The following is a 13,295-nucleotide window of genomic DNA, read 5'->3' as shown; positions in this document are numbered from 1 at the left end:
CCTCCTACGGATTTATGCCGTCACCGACTCGCTTCTATTCTCGAGCTCCGTCGCCAGACATTTTCCGGCCTGCTTCCCCATACCTTTTTCACGCGCATACCTACGCATAACGACGTGCTCGTTCAACGCGTTCTGCGAACATCAAATCACGTGGAAGGGGTTGAAGAGGTAGTCGACGATAATAGAGATGGAATGCGGATCGATGCTTCGATTAGAATCCGGTCCATATCGCTAGCGATATGTAGTCGGTCGTTTACTTTCAATTATTCAGCCGTGATTTAACACTTTCGTTGCTATTGGCATTCCATTTTCCTTCTGCACGCGCCATGCCTATCGCTACGCGATACGATAGATGAAAACAAAAACGCAATTTAGCACGCAGTTTCGCGGTTAAGGAGATTTTAATATCTTCGACCTGTAGAGAGAGAGAGAGAGAGAAAGAGATTTTTCGAAAATTACGAAAATTAGAGAAAACCAACGTTTGGTTTCTTTGGAGAAGCTAAAACTCGATAGCCTATCCGTGTCGATAAACGGAATAGCGTCGATTCGCAGATTTCCAGATACTTGGAATCGTCACTCGCGCCGCTCGATCGAGTTCGATCCAAACTATTATCGATTTATCTCGAGCTGAAACTTCTCCGTTCGATGAAAATTCCTGCAAGCTGGAATGCAACCGCACCAAGAAGACGCTCGAAGGTCCGACGTCGGCGCTCTAACGGAAAACAAAGCACGAACATTCGCGTTCCGCTTTGTATTAAACATTAAAACAGCTCTTAGAACGACTGGCTCAAAGTGGCATACATATTCAACGTCGACGCGTTTCCAGACACATCTCTGCCCGTGGAGGCATGCGGCAGACCGTGGACTCTCGTTATATGCCAATACGCACTGCGTGACACGACGGCCATCCACAGGCGACAGAATGCCGAGCTCTCTCTCTCTCTCTCTTCCTCTCTCTCGCCCTCTATTTCTCCTTGTCCGTTGCTCGGCCGTATTCAGCCATGAAACTCACCCCCGTGTGCGTTTACATAAGCGGACGCAAGACACATACACTCCCTCAAGTAGGTTAATCTCCGCCCGTTTCGATCGAACACAGGCTATCTCGACGGGGGTGGACTCCGGACGTTGTCTGACCCCGGTACTCTGCTGGATCATCGACGATTATATTGGGGTTTCGAGGGATCGGGATCGCGGTCTCTTGACGCTTACTGCATGAAATTTCTCGTTGTCGAGAAATTTAGGGACGCGGTTCTGCTTGGTTTATGGAGTGGCAAGAACGACGGTAGACGGTCAACTAATTTTGACATTAAGTCGCGCACCTTCGAAACTCACAATTTTGAAAAGTTTCGTTAGATTAGAAAATAGAGTGGGAGAAAATGAGCGAATAGCTGTAAGGAGGATCTCTGGTCATCGTACAAATATTTGCGTATCGCGCAACATTATCGGAGATTTTATCCGCCTACGCAAACGATCCGATTATCCAAAAGCTCTCGTCCGAAATTCCTTTCGTTATCCTAAATTTACCTCTATCGCTACGTTTGTTCGTCGCAGCGAGCTATCTGCGCTGCGAATTCAAACGATCGTAAAACATCTAGCACGATTACCACGTAGTTATACTTTCGCTAAAGAATTCCGTACTCGAATTCAACCGATTCGTCGAAAAATATTTTTTCACGATTTGATATCAGAGCCCGCGTCGCGTCTGCACACCAGACACGCGTTTATTTTCAGAGTAACCCGCTGGCGATAGCGCGAAATATTTCAGTATTATAATATCCCGATGAAATCGGTCGTCGGATCGAACGCGGTCTGCTCCGTTTTAATCCACCTCCGTTCGGTTGGCCGCTTAAAATTGAATGATCGCGTCGCCCTGATATTTGCGAAAGCATCGATTTCCGTTGGCAGCCCGACGAAGAAGAGACGCGCGGGATCGTCGCCACGATTACGTCCAATTACAGCGGAGGCGGAGGAAAACGGAGGGAGAGACGGGGGCGGTCCGTGGTCGTTCGATCGGGCGCACCGCGTGTTATCTTAAGGCGGCGGTCACCTAGATATCGGCATTGTTATCCCGCCTGACCGCAGCCACTTAACCGAGTCGTAAACCCCCCACGAGTTCAACTTTACCCTTCAACAGGTGTTTAGGGAAATACAATAATGTCGCGCATGCGCCCGTAACTTCTTAAGGTCGGAAAGTTCGTCCGAACAATCTGACCGCGGCCATGCCCGCGGACCGTCACGCCACCCGCGTCCCGCAGTTAATCGAGTTTCCGAGGTAGTTGGAATTTTTTCTCTCGACCCTCGATTCCCAGTGTTTCGATACGGAAACGCAGTACGTATTCGTAGAATGCTGGGTATCTCGATGTCGTTTGTCGTCAGTCAGATTGAGAAGCTGACTGTTAGGATTTTTCAGGCAATTTTAAAGTTTGCAAAAATCGATCGCCGCTGTTTATCTGTTTTTTCGACATGGGTTGACGAGTTTCAGCTTCTAGATATTAGACAACGCGAAAGGTCGGAGAGCACGGAGAAATGTCTGTACGACGATTTCCCAAAGTTACTTAATGTCTTTTAACGAAATTAGGTATTTGCAAAGAGGTGTTACAACGATCTCGAGTCAGGAGATTGGACCCTATAGGAATCTGTATTACCGACGACAGAGTCGGCGAACGCGATGTTGCCAAACTTTTACCGACCATAGCAAAGCGTGAACATCCGTCGGTAAAGGAACCGTAGATATCTAGCGTGCATCAGACACGAAGGTAGAGACCTTCTTCGTATTTGCTGCGCAGTTACAGCCGTTTACTTAGATGGCATCGATGCTCGCAAACTTAGAAGACGATCGTCGAATTAAATAGATATTTCGAAATTACAAAGGGAGACACATCCTGCGCGATGAAATTTGATCCAGAATGCGTTTGTTATTTGTCCAAGTTTATTACAGAAACTAATCGATCAAATGGAAAGTGTAATTCTACTTTAATTGGCAGGTGTCGCCAAGTTTAATAAGTTGGCAACAACAAGCATTAATGCGACGTATTCTAATAAATCCCCGGAACTGATCGTCTTTTTTCTATCTACTCGACTATTTAAAAGTTAGATTGAATTTTTAACTATGTCATACGTTGGTTTCAGACGTTAAACGGCGCCGAGGGTACCGTTCCACCCGGAAGAGTGTACAAGAAAGTCGCGATCGTTGAAAACTTCTTCGACATTATTCATGCTGTCCATGTTGACCTTGAGGGTCGTCCGGGGAAGCATGCCGGTCAAAAGAGAACGTACAGGACGGTAAGTTTCAAACAGGAATATCTACTACTCGTTACTTTCCCGTAGATGTTGATGCGCTTGGATATTAAGCGGTACATCTACGTTCGAAGAGTTCGCGGACTTTCCGTGCAGTGCGGTGAAAAAGATATATCCTTAGGAGGATTAATCGAGTCCACGAAGGAACAAAATCCTACGATTCTATCGCATCGGACGTACCGAAAAAGAAAACCAAACGATCAAAAAATCTCAAAGTCTCTGGCTAATCGCGTTCCTGGTTAACCTCGCGAAAGGAAAAAAGAAAGCATCGCAACCCTTGGAAGAAGCAACATTTTCCCTGCGATGTTCGATGCGATTTAAATTCAATCGGCGAGCAGATCTCCCTAGAGAAAAGATATATCGGTACGGGCGGCGATGACCCCGAATCCGTTCGGGATCGTACGAGCCGAATTCTTGCATGGCCGACCGCGACACGCGATATTTACCGTTCCCGGGGGAGAAGGTATCGAGGCATTCAAGCGTCGAACACTCGATACCACACGTCATCTCACGTGTTCCGGCGCGCGTTTGCGTAAACCTCTCTCCGGGGTATCATATCTGTTCCGTGACACCGTCCTCCGCCCGCGACCCGATCGGTTCGTCCTCTTTCTCCGCTTGTCCGTTCCTCTTTCTCTCGTTCGCAACCCCTCCGACCTTCCCGCCCTCGCCACCCACCCTCAACCGCCACCCTATCCCATTCGAGTCGCGTCGCTGTCCTCTTTCTCTCTCTCGACCACCGCGATCTGCTTGTGATTCAAAACCTCAGGACACTTGTTGCATTGCCTGCTTACTGGTGCACCCACACGCGGCCGCGCGCACACGCACGCACGCGTGCACCGCCGGCCAGCCTAGAACCGCGACCCTGCAACCGTTTTAACGTTTAAGTCGCTGTTACAAGGCGCGATTCATCGGCTCGCGGCAACTCACCCTCCGCGGTATCGCGCGCCGCCACGCTTCGCCTCGTCTCGTCTCGCGATTCACCCTTCCCGCAACGATGCTGTTTCAACTAGTGTCGAAATATTCGCTCAGTCGATACCCGTTTATCAAGCTAACCAGGTGGCGGTCTTTTCGAACTCGTTGCTCATTTTAATTTCAATGCTCCTCTATCGTGCATATTTTTTTTTTATTCTTTCGGCAGGAAATGAGGTTCGAAAAATGAGAAGAATTACAAGCACGTTAACTGATCGAGACATCGACTAGACACACGCTCGATGACCATACTACCGAATTATGCTCGTCTAATAGGAAAATTTGACGTTGAAATTAACGTTACAAGAGCTTTTTCTTCCACGTAACGTATGTGCGCTAACAAGTAATAAAAATCACGTTCCACCAGCGACGTTTATTAATCTCTGTTCGTTTTCCTCGCGGCGAAAGATCTAATCGACTCACGCAAAAGTTCTTGCACGCTATTAAAGCTTAATTCACAACCTAACGTGTAATTTTCAATTAACAGTAACAATAGCTTCAGGCACATACGAAAAACTACGTACGTAAGAAACAGGTGAAACGTTATTTCTCCGCACGTTTCTGTTTTTCCAAACCGTTTTACTTCTGTCGATGTTCGAGAGGAGTACGAATTGCGATCGCTGTCTACTGGTCTGGTGATCTTTCGTGGGTATGTCACGTCGATCCAGAAGCCATTATCCCTGTTTCTTACTTACGGCTCTTTTCTTCGCCTTTTAGACGAGCCTCGAGTAAATCTTATCGAATTACCTCAGCGTGTCGTGCACCTTCACCCAGCCACACGTACGTACAGACACATATACGTCTAGTTTGCACACGTGTATGCGGGTCGACCATTGCCTTTCTCGGCTCGCAGTCTCCCATCCTTGATTAAGTTATGCCGCTCCTCCACCTCCTTAGAGAGAAACGTTTCCTATTAAGAGGCAGAGAACATCCCTCCGGCTAAATACCTTCTCGCAAAGACATCAAAGTTCCGTTACTGCTCATGAATTTTCCCTAGTGGGCGTTCCGCGTGAAACGGCTCCACGTGACGCTGACGTTTGACAGCGGAACGAAAGGGGTCACTCACGTTGTTCACGACGAGAGTGCAGGCCCGTGCTTTCTAATCCTGCCTGTATCGCGGCAGGGAACGACACGTAACGTTTCTCGTGCCGATTTCGACGAAACTAGGACGCCGAATTTCGGCACGAGGAACGCCACGAACGGCGAGATTGCAACGCCAGCAGATTTCCAGAGTTATTTAAGTTTAATAGAATTCCTTTCCTTCGTTCGAACGGATCTTCTTCTCTCTAACGCAAAACTTTCTATTTCGTTTCAGATCACCGAAACGTACGCGTTTCTTCCCCGAGAGGCTGTAACGCGATTTCTTTTGGGATGTACGGAATGCCAACGACGCCCGCGGACCCCGAGCCCGACGAATTTATCCAATCAACCGCAGCCCACGTCGGCGACACCGTTGGCGACGACCACGCTAACGTCTACGACGACGCCATTAAGCCCGAATGCCCTCTCGACCACGTCGACGACGGTGCAAAGCAGTCCCAAGCTGCGCGAGGGAAATCACGGCGGCGAGGGCAAGCCCCTGTACAGTTATAGGCACCAAAGGCATCAGAAGGGCAGCGCCGTACCATCGACAACGGAGAAAACCGAAAAGGAGAAAGAGGAGAAGTACAATCCCTTGAGTATCACGAATTTGCTGAAGAAGGAGCCAGTAACCGGTAGCTTTTTGCCGAGCGCGGACAGCCTACCGGACTCGAGAAGAACCCCGGAATCGGACCGGGCGAGCTCGAGAAGTTCGGCCTCGTCCAAGAGGAAAAGGATGCTGCCAGAGGGTCGAACGCCGTCCCCTCAGCCCAGCCAACCGTTGCCAAGGCCGTGGAGCCCTGGACTCGATCCTAAGAACACGCCCATCGACTACAGTCTTCCCATCACTACCTCGTACCTGAAGCATCAGCAGAGGCTACTGCAGCAGGCGGAGAAGAACAAGGCTGCAGCGATCAAGGAGACCGAGCTCGAGCAGAAAGTGACCGTTCTGCCGGCGGACGAGATCGTCGATACCGTCGAGAGGGACAGATACTCCCCTGCTACCGGATTAATCGACACCAATCTCAATCTATTGGCCACTATTCAGCACCTGCATTGCCAAGTGATGCTGGCCCTCACGGAAAGACTCAGACCGTCGATAACCATGCCAAGCCCGCTCGTTCTGCCCACGGCGGCCAACGTGCTGACCAATGGAATGATGATAGGCCCCGAGGTGTCGGTACAAACCGGCGAGAATCGTACGTGAAAGAAAGGACGCTATTCGCGAAAGATATGAAAGAATCCTGGAGCGTTCTATTGACTCTTCCCCTCGTTGGAAACTTCTGTTGCGAAAGAGTTTTTGTTACAGCCGTCGCAGCCGGGGAGACGATACGATGGATATATTGTTCTAATCGGACGTTGAGTATAAAAAAGTATAGTTTTCTATTATATTCCGTTAGGTGGTTTAAGAATGGGAACGTGACAGGGGAAGCAGTCATAAACAGACTCGATCGATACTAATCTTAATCTCGTCACTACCGTACACCGAATTCCATTAACGAAGGTACAGCTTTACGTTCAAGTTTCAGATTTCACGATCTCTTAAGAGACTCTTGAACGATCTCAGCTTTGTAAATCCTTGAGATATGGTGGCTTTATTTTGCTTCGAATATATTTGATAGAAACGATTCTTCAAAACTTTACGGAATAAATTTCCAACGTATTCGGTATACCGGATCGAGAGATAATCAGACCTAACATCCACCGATCCAGCGTTCACGTTCTTCTACGAGAGAACGTTAACGCGGCCAATATCCGATCCTAGCTGCCATTCAAACTATCGGCTAACGCGATCATCTATTAAACCGGATAAGATCAATTACTTGGTCGGCGTCGTGGCGTCAACGTCAGTTAAAGTCGGGACCGGGGCTGGATCGGATCTCGTTTCGTGCGCTCGATATAGACGGCGAAACGAGACGAATTATTCGTGAGTCTGTCAAAATATGGGTCGACTCTGTCGCACGTTGTCGATTTATGGAGGGAACGACCGCAAGCCGAGCACCGCAGGCCCTTCTATCGCGCGATCGAGTTCGATATTTTGAGATCCGAGTGGAACGCGATCCGCTCGTTAGACAGAGGTCCCCGAAATGGACGGCGGTTTCGACAGGAGCTAGAAGGACAGCTTCTGAATATTTAACCGTCGAACAAGATCGATGATGACCTCTGACTCGTTGACCCGCGACACTTTTCGGCCTTTCGTTTTATCGTCGACGAAGTTCGACGAATATGCGATAATTTGGCACGGGAACAAAAACTATCTCGTCGAACTCCGAGTTTAGATATCTGATAACAAATATTCACCATCTATATTTGCGATATACGAGTATGTTCATTTCGATTTCACGTTGTTCGTTTTAATCGTTCGTTGACATTTTCAGTTTTCGAACGCGAGACTCGTCATCGATTCTTTGGATACGTGAGACGCACAATTACGTTCAATTCGCAGCATCCGATTTCTCGTGATGATGATTACGACGAAATGGTGATTATATTCAGAAGAGTAGATTAATATTAAAGGACGAACAAATATAATCTTCGTGTAATCGGGACCTCACCTAGCGCGAACGAATATTATACCAAAGGCATCGTAAAAGGCCACGACGAGGATCTCCTCTTTTTAGGGAATTCCATCGAATCGTTGATCGATGTTTGAGCTATCGTCGAGAACGAGACAGGTTCCACGGGTGTGACTCGTACGACGCTAAACATTTTCGTATTTGACCGTGTAGACTAGCCTTGTGTATGATATTAAAAAAAAAAAAAAGTATAGAAGGTAGTTTCTTCGTGTATTATATTATCTTGTCGTTAAAGACGCCGCGCAGGCGTGAACGTGTGATCACGCGCGAACGTGTTCGTATTAGGAGTTTGATAATCGTTGTGAAAGTAGAGACAGACGTTTGAAGAAAATAATGTAACTTAAGAGAAGGAACCTTCGAAAGTGTTGAATAATACCGAATCTATTATTTTGTATATAATCGTTGTAACATAGCGCAGTTAGTCGTTAAGGGGTAAAGAAAAGAGCGCGCGGCTCTATTATTATGAATATTATTCCTATTATTATTATTATTATTATTATTATTATTATTAATATTATTATTATTATTAATATTATTATTATTATTATTATTACTGCGACAGTTATAATCATTATAATTAATAATTAATTATTATTATTTTATTATATTTAAATTGCACACGAACAAGATGGGAAAATATATAAAATCGCAAAATCCGAACGAACAGAGTTTTCATTTTTCCTTCTTCGCATTCACGTTTCATTAGTTTCGCCGAGAGACGAACCTTATCCAGATATTTCCAAAACTAATATAAAGTTTACTATCTCGTTGGTGCCGTGTCAAGTCTGCGCTCGAAAATTAAAGATCCCACGGATGATCGTCGCCTTGGATATGCGTGACGCGATCCATACGAAGATACGCGCAACTTTTCATCCGTCAATATAATCTTTTCACGAGACAAACTGTGGAAAGCCCGTGGAAAGATCCGTCGATCTTACGCTCTACGAACGAACAATGAACGCAATTGACACTTCTGGCTGTGGAACCGAGTACAGTCGAATCGACGGCGCCTTGACGTACTTTAATATCACGAACAAAGAGGATAGAATGATCGAGAGTCCCCTTTAACAAAGAAGGAAAGGGCAGAGGGGCAAGTTACTTGCTCTCTCTCCTTTTCTTCCTCTATCGCTCTAGGTAAGGATCGTTTCTTCGAGGCACCACAGGTAATGCAGCCTTTTCCCATCTGGCTGTTGCCAACGTTGTAGCGGCCTCGTTCCATCAACCGGTCCTGTCTCTCTCTCTAAGTCTCCCTTTTCTCTCTACCCCTCCTTCTTCGCTCCTCGCCACCTGTCTCTTCCGTTCCTATCCCTCTGCCCTTAGGAAAACTCACCTCCCTCTCCACGATTCCAATAAGGCTGCCTCGCACCACGCTTTCCACCCTCTCTCTTTCTGCCTGTTACTGCTCTTCTGGTTCCCTCTTTCTCTTCCCCTTTCTGTCCTCTCCTAACTCTCTCTGTCTCTCTGCCGTATTCCGCTCGTTGTCTCACCCTCGTTCGTTGGCTCCCTCTACCTACCCTCTAGCGCACGGCTCAGAGAGAGAGAGAGAGTTCCCCTTTCCTCGGTGCCCCTTCGTCCTCACGCGAGCCGAGGCCTCGTGCTTTTGCCACAGCATTGTTGCTATCGATTCGGCTCTGGAAACGTGTTTTTCTTCGGATATTTCGTGGCTTTCCCCGGCCACGGTCGGCTCTGCTCGTCTGGAATAACGAGAATTCTAAGAAACCCGAGTGTCCCTCCTTTTCCCGATTCGTCTTCTTCCATGTTACTTTCTTTCTTTCTCTTATCATCCCGCGAGGTCTTATCCGCTGCCCGAGGGCAACGGCGATCCCGTTTGTCGCGATCCTTCCTTCCGAATGTTGACGCCTGCTCGATTGCCGAGGAAGGTAAACTCCGGTTCAAGCAACGAGTCTTTCTTATTTCAATTTCTTTTCCTTTTTCCGTATAGTTTCGTTCGTACGAAACTCGATCCTATAAGAGTTCGTTAGGGTGGATAGAATGCGATCCGAAAATATACATTCGACAAAATTTGAGATTAGTTTTAGAAATTAATTTCTCGTTTGTATTTTTTATTTTCTACGAAAAATACTTTTCATTTATAACAACGCGTTGATAATACTTATGTGTTTCTGTCAAACCATAAACGCTTTCATGAAAAATCTATATCAAATTCTTGATGACCAATCAAGGAGCTAATATTCACGGTTGTCTTCACGAAAATACAAAATTTTCTATTCGGTTTATTGCCCTCCTTCCACGCGATTTCCATTCACGCGTTATCATAAAATACGATCGTCTTGTTCGATGATTTTCGGTAAACGGCTGACGAAGCTCTATAATCTGACTAATTTTGCACGGTTGCATGAGTGAGAAGTCGCCATTATATTCGACGATTACGAGAGGAGTTTCTTCAAAAGTAGATTCAAGCCATTGCGCTGCTTGTTCGAACGAGATCCCTACTGATTTGTCTTCAACCATATACCGTAAAAGTCATTATGAAACGCGGCAAGTTTGCGGGTGCAACTTCGTTCGCCGCTGGCAAAGCGATCGATAGAGGATAAGTATCGAAATTGAAGGTGATTTCAACGAACGGACGTCTCTCCATTCGCCATCTAACGCTATTAAATCAACAACTATTATTACTACGTTTACGTTGCAGGTAGGAATTTGACTTTTTCATTGAACGATCCTTTAAGAATATAGAACTGAAGCGTTAAGAAATGACAGACGGATGCGCTGAGCTAAAAGCAACAGCAACTTTCTGCATTAACGAGATAATCGATTAAAATCGAATGTTCAGTACTAACATCGACCTTAACTGTATGAACGTGTCAAATAATCTCGGATTAACGAATAAAAATCTTTCAACAAATATAAAGAAGAAATCTTCTTAAGATATCAAATTGGATCTGATTTATCGCGTCTTTTCTCTAAGCATTTCCACTTAAAATATAATCTTTGGTAGAAAAAGATTCCTATCGCAAATCTTTCAGACTGTTTTATTCACCATCTCTACGACCCTTTTCAAAATATTCGTTATCGCGAACAACTTCCGCGATCTTTGCTTGGCGCAATAAGCTCGACGAGCGTCGTATTCTGCGGCAGAAATTTAAGAAGCGCCGAAACTCTGCCGGAGATTTCAACGAACGGTTACACTTTCCCCGCGGGTAGTACGCGGTCGTCGTACGTTTTCCCGCGGCATTGCGCGGAATCCGTTGCGAACTCGTGATCGAAGCCTATCAGCTCGCCTCCCACCCGTTCTACACGTTTCTATACGTTCACCCGCAGTACCCGACTTTCGTTTTCAATGGTTCGGTAGACCGATTAAGGCGTCCCTAACACGGTGACTATATTATCGGAGCTTAAGTGGCGTAACTCGATCGGCCAGTGATTTAACATTCTCCTCTCCACCCTCTCTCACTCTCTCTCTCTCTCTCTCTCTCTCTCTCTCTCTCTCTCACGAGCATGCCACGACTCGTGCGTGACGTCCATTGTTCTTCGTCGAGCTCCTCGTGATCTCCTCGTGTCACGGGCTTCCTCCAGCGGGGGAAAAATGTAAATTGCGCCATCGCTCGACAATGCCTGCTTCGATTCGTTCGTCACCGCGGATGTCCATTAGGCTTCGGCGGTATTAAATATCGATATCGAGTCGGCGCCACCGACGATCGACCCATGACAAATCGTAGGGTTTGAAGCTATTCTTCACCCACGGTATTGCGGGTGTAACGGGACAGTTCTGCCCATTTCTTTTTAGGTTTACCTGTGACGAGGTTTGATCAGCGCCGTGTGATATTATCTCGAATAAATTTCATCGGAGTTTTTCTTCGTTTCGCGTGTGCAAGTGTCATCTGCGAGTAGCATGTAGTGCGACAGATGAAAATAAATTGTTAAAAGTTTCGTTGCTGCTAACAGTGCTTGTAGGAATTAATCTACATATCGCGTGATTGATCGATATACAACAAATTTACAAAAATTTACGATAAGCAGAGGTAAGAAACAATTGTAACCGATATTAAAGGTTGGCAGCTGTTTGAGGTTGAAAAAGGATAAATAGCTCTTTACGAAGATACAATTTTCGGCAGCGCGACCTCTCAATCAGCGATTTTGAGCGGCTCTAAAAATCAAATTGCCGAGAATTCTTTCGCGAATGCTTCGTTTCTTTTTTTCTAAAATTATAAAAATAACATCGAGATAAAGTTTCATGGTGAAAAGCATTTTTCTTTTTTTCTATGTCAAGTAGTAAAATATTCGTACACCCTGTAGATTCACAACGGAGAATCCGACCCAAGTTCCCGTGCGCAAACTTGGACAGCTCAAAGCCGACGCACTCTCGCCGGGTGCAAACCTAGTTATTAACAAATACCCAGACCGGGCTGCATATCGCGCAACTCCATTACCAGTGATCGTAGCGAGCACCAGGCTGATCACGATCAAGCAACGGCTGGTCGTTTTAAAATTCCGACTACCGCGACACGGCTCAAATTGTGTAAGAAACCAAGAGAACTGGTGGCGAAGAGCAGGTCGCACAGAGAAGCAGAGGGCAGGGGGGACGAGGGTGAACGTAGGTCGCCGCCACCCCCGCCGGCCATTGTAATTCGTATCGCGAGTCGTGCGGGAAGATCTCTTATTTTCCCGTAGTATCCAGTATACCTACCTATATCCCGGCTAGTGTCTACCCTCGTTTCAACCTTCCTATCCCTCCTTTTACCGTCGTTCCCTCGTTCCCCTTTCAGCCTCGTCGACGACGTCCGACTCCGCTCGCTTCTATCCTCTATGGAGGATAGCGCGCCGAGCTCTAGAATGTAAGGGATGATTTTGGAGATAGCTCGAGGGTCGCTCGGTACGTAGGAGTTGTAGGTTGGTGGGTGGGTGGTTGGACGGGGGCGGATGGTCGGGTCGAGACGAGTAGCGTAGCGAGAGAGTACGGCTGCGAGGGTGAACGAGAGAGGGTGAGAGAAGGAGAGAGAGATAGAACGCGAGGAACGGAAAGAGAGACGCAGAGAGTGGAGCTAGATCAGAGAGGCAGCACGAGCGAGAGGATGAATGGTAGAGCCGGTAGGTGAGAGAGAGAGAGAGAGAGAGAGAGAGAGAGAGAGAGAATACAGAAAGGAGGTTGGAGGATGTGGAGGAGGGTGGTGTAGGTTTGCGAAACGGGGGCTGCCATTGGGATGCTTCGCCCGCGGGGTGGTTGAAAGGGTGTATGGAAGGGGGATGGAGGTGAGTCTGCAGAGTCTCAGGAGGGTGAGTTCGGCGCCGAGGTGTCGGCCTTTCTCTCTGCCTGTATGTACGCTACGTATGTACGCTATGTGCGCCTAGCTCCGTGGCTGGCTTGTTTAAATCTAAATAAATAATTTCGCCGGTGCCACGGCGTGACGTTGA

General features: G+C 47.0%; 1 protein-coding gene across 5 annotated transcripts in view; it reads left to right on the top strand.

The window, feature by feature from the left end:
• Positions 1-8,582, top strand: part of LOC126874083 (uncharacterized) — a 75,934-nt gene extending 67,352 nt beyond the window's left edge. For all 5 annotated transcript variants that reach the window (XM_050635696.1, XM_050635694.1, XM_050635697.1 and 2 more), the window contains 2 exons: positions 3,130-3,282; positions 5,582-8,582. In XM_050635696.1, coding sequence (XP_050491653.1) covers positions 3,130-3,282; positions 5,582-6,553 — 1,125 coding nt within the window. In that variant the 3' untranslated portion in view covers positions 6,554-8,582. The remainder of the gene's footprint in view (positions 1-3,129; positions 3,283-5,581) is intronic.
• The last annotated feature ends 4,713 nt before the right edge of the window (positions 8,583-13,295 follow it).

Source organism: Bombus huntii, chromosome 15 (genome assembly GCF_024542735.1).
Source record: "Bombus huntii isolate Logan2020A chromosome 15, iyBomHunt1.1, whole genome shotgun sequence".
Classification (NCBI taxonomy): domain Eukaryota; kingdom Metazoa; phylum Arthropoda; class Insecta; order Hymenoptera; family Apidae; genus Bombus; species Bombus huntii.
This window is presented reverse-complemented; position numbering and strand designations above follow the sequence as displayed.